The sequence below is a fragment of the Besnoitia besnoiti genome, chromosome VI (assembly GCF_002563875.1).
Source record: "Besnoitia besnoiti strain Bb-Ger1 chromosome VI, whole genome shotgun sequence".
Lineage (NCBI taxonomy): Eukaryota > Apicomplexa > Conoidasida > Eucoccidiorida > Sarcocystidae > Besnoitia > Besnoitia besnoiti.
In genome coordinates, this window is record NC_042361.1 from 3,530,615 (window position 1) to 3,546,190 (window position 15,576).

The 15,576-nt window shown below is 59.6% G+C and overlaps 2 protein-coding genes across 2 annotated transcripts; both read right to left on the reverse strand.

Moving 5' to 3' along the window:
- Positions 1–163: 163 nt before the first annotated feature.
- Positions 164–9,954, reverse strand: BESB_069040 (putative tRNA synthetase; the record flags this gene model as incomplete). Its single annotated transcript, XM_029365297.1, has 7 exons — positions 164–257; positions 574–1,010; positions 1,101–1,645; positions 2,162–2,949; positions 3,454–3,660; positions 4,305–4,409; positions 4,943–9,954. 7 exons carry the CDS (start codon positions 9,952–9,954, stop codon positions 164–166), a joined length of 7,188 nt encoding a protein of 2,395 aa, XP_029218880.1.
- A 2,374-nt stretch (positions 9,955–12,328) lies between these two features.
- Positions 12,329–13,714, reverse strand: BESB_069050 (uncharacterized protein; the record flags this gene model as incomplete). Its single annotated transcript, XM_029365298.1, has 1 exon — positions 12,329–13,714. The coding sequence occupies one exon, from the start codon at positions 13,712–13,714 to the stop codon at positions 12,329–12,331; it is 1,386 nt and encodes a 461-aa protein (XP_029218881.1).
- Between the last annotated feature and the right edge of the window lie 1,862 nt (positions 13,715–15,576).

Here is a 15,576-nt window from a genome sequence, read left to right on the forward strand (position 1 = left end):
TTGTCATCGTAATATCACTCGTTATCTCTTCCTCTCAAGAGGGACTTCACAAATTTCGTTTCAACGGCAAAAACTCCCTTCGTGTTCTCTTCCGTTCCAGTCGCTTTCTTCCCCTGTCTCTCCTCTGTTTCGTGTGCTTTCCTCTCGTGGGCCTCCCTCTCCTTCAAAGTCTCTCTGCCTTCGCAAGCTCGTGCTTCGCGCGCTCAAGCCGCACACGCAGTTTCCGCTGGACGTCTGCCGGAGCTCTAACCGCGAATCTGAAGGAAGAAACAAACAAAATGCAGGTGAGAACGGCATACAGAGCGAGTCTGCGGCCTCAACAAAAGAACGAAAACCTGTGCTCTGCCAGGGAATCGTCGTCGCCTTCGCTTCGCTCCGCAGTCCCGTCCTCTCTGTGATGATCGTTCCTCTGTTTCTGTTTACGGTTGCCTTTTTTCTTCAAGCGTTCGCATCCAGTACGTTTCTTTGGTCTCTGGCGTATCGTGCTCCCATTTGCTAACTTCCCAGCACCTTCATCCGACCGGTCGCTTCTTCTCTGAAGTATCTTTCTTCGAGTGGAGTTTGCGGGCTTACTCAGGCACTGCGAGCCGCGCCTCGAGCTCCGCAATCTGTTCCTTCAGCTTCTCGCCCTTTCTGTGTCGCTGCGCCGCGCTCTTCTCGCGTCTCCTTTCGGCGGCGTCCGCTTTCTGTTTGTCATCACCGTTGTCTTCTCTTTCTCCTCCGCACTGCCTCGCTGGCTGCGACGCGGCGCAGGGCTGCACATCTTCAGGCGGAGAGCACGCAGAACGCCGACTCGCGCACAACGGCGACGGCAGCGACCGGCTTACGCGGATTTCCATTTTCCGCACGCTGGCGTCAAGCTCTGAAGCGTCCTCGCTGGCGCGTCTGCCTTCTTCTAAAGGCGTTTCGCGAGCTGCGCGGGGCTTGCATCCTGGTGACCGAGAGCGGCGAACGACGGAGAGCGCCGACGGCGCAAGGGCCGCCCACGTCGCTACGAAAAAACGCTCTCTCTGAGGAGTAAAAAAACAGAAAAATCGAAGATTCCCGCGAGTGGAAAAGCGTCAACGCCACCAAGAGAGGACGCGGAGACCTGCGCTCACGCGTGCAGCGCGCAGAGGAGAGAAGGCCGCGCGCGAGGTTCTTGGGAGCCACACGCACGCGGTGCCCAGACGAAAGGGAAACCACAAGTGAGCGCCAGAACTTCGGAGCGTTCCTCTTCGCGCCTTTCTCTCGCTGAAGCACCCAGAGAAAAGCAAGTTAGTCAGCCCACACTCTCCTTCTCCTCCCGCGAGCGCGTATCCTTCCTCCGCGAAACTGACGCTACTGGGCACGACGAGAACGACGCCGCGCACACATGCAGTCTCCCTTCTCACTTCAATCAAGGCGCTCAGCGCATCGTCCTCCGACGCAAGTTCTACTCGAAGCTCGCCTCGCGGGACTACGCGCTGACCATCTCGATCTACTTCAGGCATTCGCGAGAAACTCTCTGTTGTCCTGCTCGGATCCTCGTCCTCGGGTCGCCCGGCGGGCTCCGCCTCTGGCGGCTCTTGCGGCTGGAACTCCTTCACAGCTCGCCGAATTCGCCTCACGACAGTTTGCAGCACTGGGAAGAGCCGCAGCGCCTCAGTGTCGAGGCGCGGCCTCTCTGCAGAAGCAGAAAAAGCGAGGAAAATGCATTAGAAAAATATTAGAAAAAACAGGGGTGATGCCTTACGGCTTTAACCTTGATCCGCTCATATAGCGTGTGGTAAACGCGTTTTTGCGTCCTTGGTTTTCTTTTGGAGAATACCTCGGGGCTTCAGGGTTTAGGGAGAGGGTAAACCCTAAACCCTAAACCCTCAGGGCTTGTTGAAATCCATAGGAGGCGGGATAGAGCCGGGAGGGTCGCAGAAGCCCGAGCGGACGAGTAGTTCCGCGACATGTCCACAAGACGACGCGCCGAACGAGACGTTAAGACGCGAAGGCGAACCAAGGTGGCTCGGGACGCCTGCGAGGCGCACTACGAGGCAATCGAGAGACGCGCAGCGCGCCTCAGTCGAGATCGTGGCGGCATGTCGGGGCGAGGCACAGCCGGAAGATTCAAGTCAGCCTCAAAAAACCTGATTGTTTCGCAGCTGCTTCACAATGGACGCTCAATAAAAGAACCTCGAAGGTCACTTACCTGAGGAGTGCAGCGCCCAGCGTGAGGCCGCCAGTGCGCGAGGCAAATTCAGGGGCGGCGAGGAATCCAGGCCAGAGACGGGCATCGACGCTGAAGGACCTACGGCGCCTCGAGCCTCAGAGGACACAGTGGAGGACGGCGACGGCGTTGAAGAATGGGCGGATGTGCCAGGGTGAGGCGCAGCTGAAGCCGAAGGCGCAGGTGAAAAAGTTGACGGGGTCTCTCTAGAGAAGGTTGAGCAATCAGAGGCCCTGAGCCGCTCGTGGTGTCTCGGTGCGTGCGGGAGAACGACTGTCTGAAAGAGAGCCTCGGTGACGAACGGCACAAAAGGGTGCAGCAGGCGCAGCGAAACATCGAAAACGGAGAGGAGAAGTTCACTCCACAAGCCGAGATCTTCCACTAACGCAAGGCGCGTCTCAGCGTTCATCCTTTGCTCTTGCGTCGGCCCCCCCTCTTTGGGCTCCAACGCGGTCGCACGCGCCCCCTGCTCGCCCGTCGCGGCCACGATCGTCTCCCAGGCCTCGGGGCGCGCCTCGCCGTCGCCGGCGTCTGCGCGAGGATCCTTCTCTGGCGCTGCACGCCCTCCACCTGCGTCTCTCTCTCCGCCGTCAGTTCGTGCGGGTCGCGTCTCTTCGGGCCTGCCGGAGTAGACCCGCGCCGCCGCGGCAGCCGGGATGAGCCAGTCCGCGACTTCTCGCCAGAGGAAACTCTGAAGGATCTGCGCAGCTGCACCGGTCTCCATTCGCTCCAAAAGCGCAGAAACCTCGCGAGCCACGGCCAGCGACCGGCTGCACGCGGACAAAAACTCCACAGCGCTTTCGAGGGTGTGCGCCTCATTATGGTTACGACACACAGGCATGAGATTTCGCACACACATACATATATATACTTACACACATAAAAATACATATATATACATATATACATGTACTTCTGCGTGCAGAAGTTGTTTTGGTGGAGTTGCAGCTTCAAACGAGTTCACTTCTCGGCCGCGACCTATTGCGCCGGAATCCGCGAGAGCATCTGCGCGCGTGCAGTTCCTATGTATGCGCGCAACTACGTAGACAGAAACAAAAGTATGAGTATATCAGATAAATATAGATATCCATATATACTTGTATATGTGCAGCGCGTCTAAACTGGTGACGAGTTTCCAGGATAACCTGGTGGCAACTGATGGCTAGCCAGGGCTCCGCAGGTCTCGCAATACGTGAAGGCCGGCGAGCCTCGTCTCTTTGCGAAGCTACAGTTGAAATTTGATGCGCCTGAGCCACGTCCGAACGATGGCTTACCTCCAGAAGTAGCGCGCCACAAGAGGAGACTGGCAGCTTCGTCTCTCCGCGGATTCCTCTTGGCTCGCCTGCCCTCGCGCGTCTTCTGCCGGTCGGTGGCATGCGCCGGCGGTCTCGCCCCGGGCTTCGCTCTCGCCGCACGACGGAGACGATGCCCGCGCCGAGGCGGAGAACGGAGGAAAAGTCGCAGCAAACCTCTCGACGAACCTAAAGCGCGAGATGCAGGGCAGCAAAGGAGCGTGTGCGCATGCGAGAGGGGCGAATTTGGCCAAAGGAGATCTGCGTGTTTTGAGAGCTCGACGTCTGGTATTCGTCGTGCAAACATCTACGCTCACAAGCTTCCACGCGGAAACAGACCTGTTTCCGTCGATGCACACACACGTCCTCCCATGCAGAGACGGGGGGGCGGGGTGGGGGGGTGACGGTGCAAATGACTAATGGTAAATGCCTATTTTGCTTAATTGTTTCAGTTTTGTTACGAACGGCATGTCAATCGAGACTCTAAACCCTACGCATGCAAGTCCGCCAACCACCCCGCAGAAGTATGCAGTTCGCAGAGCCGAACTTGATCACACAATTCTGTGTGCAGACGCATACTTATGCACGCCCCCTGACATGCAATTTCGTAGGAAAATACCCCTACTTGCGCCACGCTCCCAACATGTCCTGCGTTGGCTCATGCGAAGAGACAGAGGAGGCAAGCGCACCAGCAGATCTCCGCTTCGAAAGCGGAGGAACGATCTGGCTTCGCGGCGGCGACTCCCCGTGCGTGCGTCTGAAAGATATGGTCGATAGTCCCAACTTAGATGCGCAGGCGAAGTAATGAATCCGTTGCGACTTTTTCGGCTCACCTGCCGACGTTCCACAGCTTGTGCAGAAACCGGCGCGAGACCGCGAGGGCCTCTTGGTCGAAGGCAATGGAAGAACCCGGCGAGATCCCGCTCAGCAAAGTCCACCTGCGCGAGCAGAGAGACGAGATTCGAAGTCGAGCAACGACATGCAGTCTGCGCGCGGCGCGGAAGAGCCTCTACATAACGCCTGGAGGCGAAGAAGGTGCGCCGCTGCATCGTGCATCCAGGAAACTATGCTCCCATTAACGAGAACCATAGTGTAAGTCAGCAGGCATGCACTACCAATTAGCGTGCCCGCCTGCGAGGAAAACGTGACAAAAACTCGAGTCACAGCGAAGAGAGGACACGAACGCAGACTAAAGAGGGCGAGGGCGCGCGGAGGCGTCCCAGACAGGACGCGACAGTCTCCTCACGCACGAGCGAGACGACCGCGGAGATGGGACACACACCACAATCCGAGAGAGACACGAGAGGCACGCGGCACACGCTCTCCTCGCTGTTCGCTCCCAAGCGACCTCGACGCCTCACGTGTGCCCCCTCCCCCTTCGCCCTTATCTTGTCTCCATGCTCGCGCTCGGCGCGTTCTTTCTCTTTTCTTTCTCGCCACTCTCTGTGTGGCGTCTTCTCTTTCTTCTCACCTCAGCGCGTCGGCGCCAGCCTCCTCGATGACGCGGTTCAGGTAGCCGCGCGCGACGTTTCCCTTCGTTTTGCTCAGCTTCTTGCCTTCGCCGTCGACCAACAGCCCGTGGAGGGTTACGCGCGAAAAGGGCGTCCGCCGCGTGAGCGCGCCGCAGAGGACGAACTGACGCAGCACCCAGAAGAAAAGAATGTCTTCGCCGGTCACGAGCTCCGTGTGAGGCGCGCGCGGCGCAGCTGACGGCGCGCATCCCCTCCCCTCGCGCGAAGAGAGCGGAGGCAAACGCGCACTGTCGCACACAGAAAGTGAGGCGGAAGGCGAAGATAGAGGGGATGGCGATGAGGAAGGAGGAGAAGAGAGAGCAGTAGAAGCTGGAGAAGGGGAGAAGGGAGCGACGGCGGCAGGTGTCCCACTTGTTCGCTCTTCGCTGGCATCTTCATTGCTTTTACGATCTCTGCACGCGGCCTCTGCGCAGGCGAGAGGCCAGAGGGCGCTGCTGAACCAGGTATCGAGGACGTCTTTCGTCTGCGCAATCTCAGCGTAGATGTCTTCTTCTTCGCCGCGCGTCCGGGTCGTCTCGCCCCTCCCGTTCTCGTCTTCGCCATCCCCTTGTTCAGCTGGAAGCTCTCTGGCGCCGTGGCTCTCCTGTCCACCGCTCGAGGCGCGCAGCCGAGCTCCCTGCAGAATCGTCGCTGCCCTCTCCTTGGGGTTCTCGATGCCCGCGCGAAGAAGGTGCCTGACGATTTTTGCTTCAATCGCCTTCCACGCGTCCTCCTCCGAGGCAGCCACCTCATCCCACGCGTATTCCACTCCCCCCCCCAGCTCGTCTTCCTCTCGCGCGTCGGCCCCTACTCCTGCCTCGCCGCCGCCCTCAGTCTCTCCGCTGTGCGGCGCCTCACGAGCGCGGTCGCGGCGCCCTGCGCGGCCGCCTGTCTCCTCCGTGCCCCGCGGTCCTTCTCCGCTCTCTTTTCGCCTCTCAGCCTCCGCGAGGAGGCGCGCGTCAGCCTGAGCAGCCCCCCTCGCGTCCCGCGCGCTTGCTGGTGTCGCGTCTTCGCGCGCCGCCTTCGCACTCACGCCCGTGTCCGTGCCCGTTTTCTCTACAGTCTGCGCGGCCTTCTTTGCTGCGCGAGACACTCCGAAGAGCCGCACTCGCCACACGGGAAGAGGCACCCCCCAGTCCAGCTGTCGGGAGAGACACCAAGGCCGCAGGCTCGCCTGCGCGCCGACGAACTTACTCCACTGGCGCTCCACGCGTTCAGGGAGCAGTTGCAGCCGGCGCCGCGCACTCCGCGCCGGTGCAGCCTCTGCGTTTTCTGCGCGCCCACCTTCCTCCTCGGCGTCTTCCTCAGGGCCTTCGCCCTGCGAAGTCCCCGCGAGATTCGCCGCTTCGCGGGCCGCTGCCGGGAGGTCGAGCAGCCACTGCGACGAAAGCCGCAGCTGGACTTCTGCGCCCGTGCGCGTAGACGTCCATTTGGGCCAGTTGCGAAGGAAGCTGCGTGGCGCGACCCCTGGGGGGGCGTCTCCGCTCTCGTCAGCGTCTTCCCAGTACCCCAGCGAACCGCGCTCGCGGTCTATCTGCCTCCACAAGTCCGAGGACGAGGCCGACGCCGAAAGCGCAGAGGATGCGCCGCCGCGGGTCGGGGCGCTGCTCCCACTAGTGGACGCGCGGCAGAGACGCTCGGGCGACGGCGCGCCTGCAGCGGCGGAAAGCGAAGCAGGCGCAGCGCCGAGGGCGAAGGACGGCGCAGACGCCGTGGCCTGCGGCCCTGAGGGCGGCGTCGGCGCGCTCATCTCGCCCGCGTGCGGACCCTCGGAGAAGGCGGTCACGCCGACGCAAGCGACGCGCAGCGCCAACTCCCTCTCCCGGCTGGGCGCAAGGGTCTCCGCGCATCCATCCGTTCCCAGACGATCCTCCAGTGGCGCCCGAGAAACACCTGCTGGGTCGCCGGGGCGAGGCCAGCTGGCGACCGCGCCAGTCGTCTCCCCGATGCAGGATGAGGAAGACGCGGCCGGCGCAGACGATCTTGAAGAAGAAGCAGAGGACGGCCGCGGGGCTTGGAGCTCGCGAAGGCGCGTGGCGGCAGCTGCAGCAAGGGGATGAAGGTATTCGCCGTCGTGGATGAGGAGAGGAACGGAGCGACCGACCCCGGGCAGGACGACCTGCCAGGGAAGCGGACGGCCCGTGGCAAGAGGCAGAGAGCCCGGCCTCGCACGAGAGGTGACACGCGCGAGAGAGGAAGGGAGACCAGCGGCGTAGTCTTTCTCAGCTTGAGCGCAGAGACGCTGAAAAGCATGCGGCTTCACGCATACGGCGGCGACATCGCGGAGCTGCCGCGGGTCTTCCAGGCAAATCGCGACGCGGAGATCGTTCTCTGGCGCCTTTGCCTCCTGCCCCTCCTCGCGCATTCCTGGGTCATCTGCCCTCTCTCGTTCACTGTCCTCTGTCCGCGGCCGGTCGCCGGTCTCAGGGTCTTTTGTCGGGAGCCCCGGGACAAGTTTGCAAGCGAGGAAGTAAAGCCGGGAGGATTTTCCTGATTCTGTCGTCTTCTGTACGCCGACGTCTTTCCCGAGCACTCCACTCGCGCCTCCGTCTTCATGGGCCCTGAGCCACTCATCCCGCTCCTCTAAATCTCGGCGCTCAGTTCCTGAATCGGCGTCCGCGCTCAAATGCGACGCTGTGCGCTGGAGCCCCTTCTCGCAGCTCGTCTGGCTCCCTCGTGGCGCGCGACCGACCTCAGTGCCACCGTTCGCTTGAGCTACGCTCGTATCCGCCTCTGCCTGGGGGCGAAGCGCCTCGTGAAATCGCGGACTCGCTGGCAACGCGCCGTCGCCGCGCGCATGCTTCAGGGCGTTTTTTTCGGCCTCGCGCAAGGCATCCAGAGAAGGGAAGAGGACTTCGAAATCCGCGAGCGCGGTCCGCGCCTCCGTGTCCCACAGCGTGAGGTACTTGCCTTTCCGAATCAGGCTCCGCCGCCACAGCTGAACGAAAACCCGCGCGACCAGTTGGCTGTACGCGGGGTCGAGTGTATATACACTGCGACGCCAGTCGCAGGAGCACCCCAGTCTTCTCTGCTGGCACCGGATTACGTGGCGGCAAACGGCCGCCCACCGTTCCAGCAGCGCACGAGCCCCGCGCCCGCTCTGTTCTGCGACAGGCGACTCGCGCGCCGCGAGGCCTCGAGGCGCGGCGTTTCCTGTCTTCTTTTTCCGCTGCGCCACGCGTCGCTCGTGGCGGCGCAGGAGCCAAGCCATGGCGAGGCCTGCGTGGTCCGTGCCGGGGATCCACTCGGTCGGGCACGCAGACAACAAGGCGTCGGGGCGGCGGCCGTCGCCCTCTTCGCTCAGCGGACGGCTGGCGGAAGGACAAGTCGGCCTTGCGAGCCGCGAAAGGCTGGCTACTTCTGCGTCTCCCGCCCGGCTGGCGAACTCGCCTCCAGGCAGATCCGTCTCCGCCTCGGGGCTCCTCTCTGCGTCGTCGACGCCCTTGGCCGCCCGCTCACCGTCGCCGCTTTCCCTTCCTCCACCCAGGTCTCCCCTCGCGCGTTCCTCATTCTGCGAACTCTCTGCATCTGCGCGAATCAGGAGCATGCGTCTGAACCTGACCAGGAGATCCTGGAGCGCCAGGCTGGCTGCGTGCCCCAGGTGCAGCGGCCCCGTGAGGTTGGGAGGCGGCATGAGCAAACGGAAGCGGGTGGGCACTGCGTCGCGTGTGTCTTCCTCCTTGCTGCAAGACAGCGGGTCTCTGGGGTCGTTTTCGCAGAGCGCCGCCAAACGCGGGCGTGCCGGAAGCGTTGCATCCGCAACCACGTGCGCCGCGGCGGTGTCGGCATCGAAAATGTCAAGAGTTTTCTCCCACCAGGTGTAGAGATGCCTCTCCCAAGTGCGGTGCGGAAAGGAGCGCGGCAGCCCCGAGGCGGATCTCGCGTGTGGCTCTGGTGTCTCCTCTGAAGATGAGCAGGAAGAGGCGTCAAGCGGGAGAGGTCGGAGTCTGTGCACGTCCCCCCTCAAGCTCCTTGCTTCTCCCTCTTGCCGCCTCCTCGTTCCGAGCCTCCTCACCGAAAACCCCCACGGTTTTGAAGAGGGCGCGGGCGACGCTTGGCCGTCGATTTGCGCCTCCGCTGGCGTGCAACCCGGCGCAAAGGCGCTGCTTGCGAGTCTGCTGTGGGTCGACAGAACACGAATCTCGCGAAGCGGTTCAGCTGGGCTGGTAAAAGGGCCGCGCTTCCACGCGTCAATGGCGAGCGGCAGCGTTCGCCCGTGGCGGCGAAGAAGGGGCGATGAAGCGCGTGAAGGCTGACGCGCGTGTCCCGTCTTTGAGAAGACTGGCAGCGATGATAAAAGAAATGCGGCACAGGCAGCAGGAACCCGCCCAGGTGAACGCTGTCTGCCGTCAGCATTCGGTCGCAAGCGTCGCCTCCAGCCGCACCACCCTTGTGTGTCATGTTGTGCCGCGGAGCGGACGAATTGCTGGCGACGCCTGCTGAAGTCCAGCGGAAACTCCGGCTCAGTTTCGCGACTCCAGCGACCCCCTCCCCCGTCGACGTCACGCGGCAGCCATGCAAATAAATCCAGGCCTGACGGAGAGAAAGGGAAGGCGGAGGAAGCGTCCCTCCTGCGGTGTATCGACAGCGCCGACCAATCAGATGCGCCAGACAACGCGGACCAAACGCGCCCGCGTCTATTCGGGACTCCCGCGCGACGCGAGCTCTCAGCTCTCGCCTGTCTGTCTACGGAGCCCAGAAGCGCTGCCTGAGGAGAGAGAGTCTGCATCGGAAGAGAGGCGTCTGCGACCGCGTCGCCCGCCCCCAAGCTGGCAAACGAAAGAAAGGGGCCTGCGGATGAACCGGCGTGGCTCGGCTGCGGCGCGCGCAGGCTTTCGGCGGGAGTGGAGGGCGGAGACCTGACGAGAGAGATGCAGCAGAAAAGGCAAAGACGAAAAACAATGCGGATCTGGGGAGAGGCCGAGGCGGCACTGCGGCCTCGCACGAGGCGCCCGCCCTCCTGTGAGCCCATGTTGAGGCTCCGGAGCGCGGCTGCGACGGCGAAGCCAGACTGATGCAGACAGCAGGAAACAGCAGGGCGCAGAGAAGCGAGACTCGCGTCTATCTGTTTGGTTCGGCATTCATTTAGAGCGCTCTGCTGGCCGTCGCAGACCGATCCCTGGAGGTCTCGTCGCCCCCGACCCCCGCGAGCTCCGCATGCAGTCGGCGCTTCGAAGGGCCTCGCGGAAACGCGACGAACGGCATTGTCTTCCGCGTAAGAGTGGAGAGGCGGATAGGCGTTCACGTAGCCAGAGGGAAATCATCGCAAGAAAGGATTGATTTGCGAATGCAGGCGGTGAGCATCGCCCGCTGGCACGCGCCCTAAACCCGCCGCAGACCCGAGCAATCGAACCCCCAAAGCTCTCCAACGATTTTTGGCGGACGAGCGGGGCTGGGCAGAATATAGATTAATTTATCCACAGAGTAGGAAGGTAGGCTTTAGGACAGTGTGTGGAGGGAGCGACAAAGAAGGTAGCTCGTAAGGCCTGTGCGCGTGTGTCTTGGAGAATTATGGACGACGATGCAACAAACCGTCGTCGTCGCCGTGGAGGGTCTCAGCTGCCAGCCTGTCCTAAATGTGCATCTTCGAAAGTGAGACTTCCGGCGTCGAGCGGAAAGCGCGATCCACTCTGGAGTTCGTTACGAAAGAAAGTTGGATTTTCTACGCTTCGTGGAAGCCTGAGCAGGCTGTCGACAGAGAGCATGCTGCAGCATGCGGCGACGTCAGGGGGCTGCATGCGGACTGGGTCAAGCCGCGCACGTGTCTCGGTGTGCCGCTTGTTTCTTTTCATCGTGGCCAGACATCTTGCCTATTACTATGTCCGGACGTTGTCAATCTTTAGCGCGTCATTTTCGTATTCTGACGCCGCCACCGTTGTGCATGGCGTGAGCAGTCCGGCAGAGGGCCGAAGAGTCGTAACGTGATTCGCTCTTGTTCACAGCACTCTCCTTGCTCACGTCCATGTTACGTTCGCAGCTCACACTAAACCAACCGACCGAACCCCTTCCTGCGCGCGGGCCGTGAAGCCAACGCTCCTCTGTGTCCTTTCGAGAAAACCTCCCGATCCCGCGAGATGCTTGCAAAGTCGCCTCGCAGGTCGCGGTAATCGGCTCACGTGCAGTGTAGAAATCTCGAACGCGGCAAACGGCGCTCCATAGCAAACCGGCGGCGAGAGCCGCAGCACCACAATGCCAAGGTAGCCTCTGCACAGACAGCCAAATTTTGACGAAGGGAATTGCACTGCGACTCTGCTAGAGACCAAGTGTAAAAAGCCCTCAACATCAGGCAATCGTTGCGGGAGGTCGCCTCCCGCTCTTCCCTGTTGTTGCGTCCAAATGAGCAGACTGTTTCTCTCTTGCACGTGAGGTCGGCAAGAGAGTCACAAGAATGCGCAGAAGCAAAATGGGTATCCTCCGTGCACTGCTCTGGGTTAGGGAAACGGAAACTTCGTCCTCATTTCGTCAATTCTGAACTACCAGGGATATCATGACGTTCGCTTGAATTTCCCCTAGTCCAAAACGTGTCCAGTCTGTGGGGGTATCTACAAGCTGCGGCAGTAAAAGGCTGAGAAGACTCAGCGGCATTTGTTAACAATTACTCAACCGGACAATGTGGGGCCTTCGAATACAAAACGAATTCAAGATTCAGACACACAGTTGGTATCAGAACTGCCTTTTTGCCCCTAAGCACGTCAACTAAACGCGGCGACATACGGAAGCCGGATGGTCTGGGGAAACAGTGATTCTGTTGATTACGGCAGACAGCATGGGATTGATGCCCCATTTGCAAAATGCCTGTCGAGCCCTCAAACAGCAACCCCAGCATGCGCTAGCACGTGATCAACTTCCAGATTTCTTCGAAGCTTGGCTCAGTTCAGTTACGGAAGAAACGCTACAGAATGCATCTCTAGAAAAAGTCTGCTGAAAATCAGAAGTACGTTGTTACACGTAACGTGGAGAAATCCAGCGCACAGACGGATTCTTCTACGCTGCTGAACTGTATTCTAGCCTAGCACTCTATGCAACTCACAAGAATGAAAACGGCTTCACCGTTCACACGGCGAGGGCATAACACTGACAACCTTGGGAAGCACCCTTCGCAGCCGCTCGCGCAGCTGCAGGAACCTTTTTCCCGAACACAGAGGAATAATCTCTAGCGCAAGCAACTAGGTTCGTGTCCACGACAAACAGACAGTCGGACAGCGAAGATAAAAAAGCGCGCAGGGGACGCACCACCTAGTCGGCCGATGCCAGAATAGAACCTGGTGTCTCACGAATCGCACTCTTCGGTCCGCCAAATAACCGCAATAATCCGCCATCGGTAAACAGACCCGACGCGTACCTTCCTAGCCTACTCGCTCCGGCAAGTCGCCATCAGCAGAAGAGCTGCCAGGATCTGCAATCGTAGGGAGCTTTGGTGCATTAACTTTCGGCGAATGAGTGCTTTCGAGTTCCTTCTCGGTCATCTCGGCAAGCTGGCCATCATAGGCGTCGTCGAGCGCGTCGGCCAGCCATGCGAAGGCGTTTCGATCGTTGCTGCTTCCCCTTGGTGTCGATTCTTGACTGACAACCGCGCTGTCGGTGTTGAGGATGGCCTGTTCTGAATGTGGGCGGTCGGATCGTTCCCTCTCCGCGCTTTGTATCTCTGCCGAGGTCCCCCCAAAGACTGCATCATACATTGCACTGGCAAGATCGTGGAACGGCTGCATGGTTGGCCACATGGTCATCGTGCCACTGCTAACTTCCCCGCCGCCACTGCTATCATCCACATTAGCAGTATCTGCACCCGCCGGAGAGTCCTCGTTTGAGAGAGTGGAGACCTCATTCCTCGCGAACGGCGGACGACTTCCAATCGTATGGCGGCGAATGATCTGTGGATCTACAGTTCGCCTGTATGTTATGCGAGGGTCGTCGGAGACGAAAACGGTCTCTCCATCAGAACCCCATCTTCCCATTCGACCTGCCTCGATTTCCGTTCCCGAGTGACTGCTCTTGTTCTCGGGGGGAAGCCCTGCAGAGCCTGTTCTTGCCTCACGAGCCTCTTCTGAACCGCTTGCTTCACGCTTGCGCCCTGCCTGGAATGTTTTAGGGGTCCCTGCCTCTGTGGAACTCTGGCCTTTGTGCGTCCTTTCCGCCATAGAGGTTGTGCCACCGGATCTATTCTCGGCGGGGTCTCGTTCTTCTTCAGAGGTGAGCTGTGCCCCTTCTCCTGCGCCGACTGAGGGCGAGTCACGGTCTCTCTCTCTAGTGCCCTCAGGCAGAGGTACGTTGGCAAATAGCAGACCTGGTGTAGGGAGGCTTCGCTGTGGCTGAAGCTTTCTGATAGAGGTTTCACCGTAATCTGCAGAGCCCACTCTGGCTGACGCGTCCGCGCTGTCCCACTCCTTTATGATGCTGACTCCCTCCATGGATCTGCTTGTACGCTTCAGTTGGTGAGGTTGCCTCTTCCAAGACGCCTTCTTGTCTGGTGTCGCCATTTCCGAGGTGTGCTTCAAAGACCCCGAGTTCTTAGTCGACGTTGAGGACGCCGCATTTTGCCCGAAACGCTCGGCATCACGGGACGCTGGACCAGCAGATCGATTGTCGCTATCTCCAGCTCCCTCGTCCACATCTCCGCTGAAGTGACCAGCTCCGACCTCGGTCATAGACGCAGTACCGTCCGCTCGCCCGCCTGGCAGCAAAGCGCCCAGCGGCCTGCCCGGAGATTGCTCAACTGCTGTCGTCTTATCCATTGCAACGAAAATTACTCCGCTAGCCGCCCTGCACAAGAGAGGAGGCACCATGAGGATGCACGGATAGATCTCAGAAGTAGTTACATACAAAATCAGGGACACGCGACGCCTTCGCAGCCCTAAAAGCGGAATCAGCCGCGAGTTTTTGGCCAGGTGCTGTACTTTGGGTATCCGTCATTCTAACACGGCAGCCCCCCCCATCACTTTCTCAGCATCCCAGTGACGAAATAAAAACTGCCCCATGCAGTACACGAATCAGTGGGACTCACCTGGTGTGAACTACGGAAATCAGCAAAGTCTGGAAAGGGCAAACTGCGGATGTGACGACTCCATCATTGAGGCTTGGAGGGGGCATTCCAACAGCGCCATTGACGAGACGCGTGGGCATCGGCAATTGACCGGTCGCGCGGCTCGGCTAGCACCATCTAAGTTGAATTATGCCACTGTCGCATGCCCCAAACTAACGTATCGTTACTGCGCGCACAATAATGATTCATCGCCTAGACTTGCTAGCCAGAGGCACGAGTGGTGCCCGACAAGACTTGGTGCCTCTGTTTAGTAGTTTTAGCGTGGTGATCCTTGTTGCCTCAGTCTGCCGGGACCCTTCAACACGCTCTCGCGAAGATGCTTCTGAAAGAAGCAGAGCCCCGGGTCAACGCTGCTGAATCCCGTCACCCTGCGCGATTGCTCACAGTGCTTCACATCACAAACATGTCGTAGTGCAGTTCTATGTGGAGCAGCTAGTCATGAAGTCTCTTGATTTATTGCACTACAGGACGGCGACAGTTCATCATCAGCGTAGGCATGAGTGTGTACTAGAGTAGAACTCGACGGGGTGCGGGGCTGCGCCGGCAAAGCGGCCACTGCACTCGCCAAGTAGAAGCTTTGCCTGTGGAACTGAGGAAGTACGCAGGGTGGCAGCTTCCAAGCACACAAGATAATCGCGGTGCTGAAGTTTCAATAGTTCATCTGTCTTAAGCTGTCCAGTGTGGTGATGGTGTGCTACAATAAAAAAGAACCTGATGCATGTAGTTCATAACCAGAGTCATCTTTAGGGTTTTAGGAACTGTTAGTCCGCGTAGCAGGGGAGGTGACTGCAGTTGCTTGTAGACGGCCCCCACACGTTTCCTATGGATTTGCACCGCGCAAAGCATCTCTACGCCCTCCGGAAGGTACCTGCTGTACTGCCCTGTTACCCCTCAAAACACACGTTAGACACCGACGCCTGCAAGGGAAAAGGCAAGATTACTGGCAAACTTATCAGGACGTGTCGGAGGATATATGGAGTGGCCCCTGCACCGCCTGCGCACTCCAAATTTCCACAATGTGCATGAAGTAACAAACGTCCGACACACGCCAGTTTCCCCTTTGCCATTGTGGAAAAGGCTCTTCTTTAATCGAACCAGTGCTGCTGTGCCTCCGTTCCCTGGCCGAATTGTTTAAAGCATCCAGCGAACCGATTGGCGCGTCGGATACCCGTGCTGGACTCGTAGCGAAATGATCTGTATCGTCTTCGCTGTCAGACACAATGCGTCGTCATGAGACCGAAAGCCTCCGGCCCAGCACAACTGCGCAGTTGGCTTATGTCGTGACAGATTTGGAGCTTCTACTAGTCATCTTCGGCGCGAGGATACAGTACAAAGTTAGTTCAGCTCGGAACAAAAACTTCATACAGGCATCATTTCAAGGGGTGATGCATATAGAGACGATTGCTGCTGCGTCGTATATGTGTCGCGTCTTATCTTCCCGCAGACTGTAGTTTTTGTGTTCATACCGGGTCGCGGGAGAAGGATAAAAGTCAACACGGTGAACACGGAGGTCCAGATGCACATGCCGGCTTCCTCAGATCGGTGCCCGCTTAG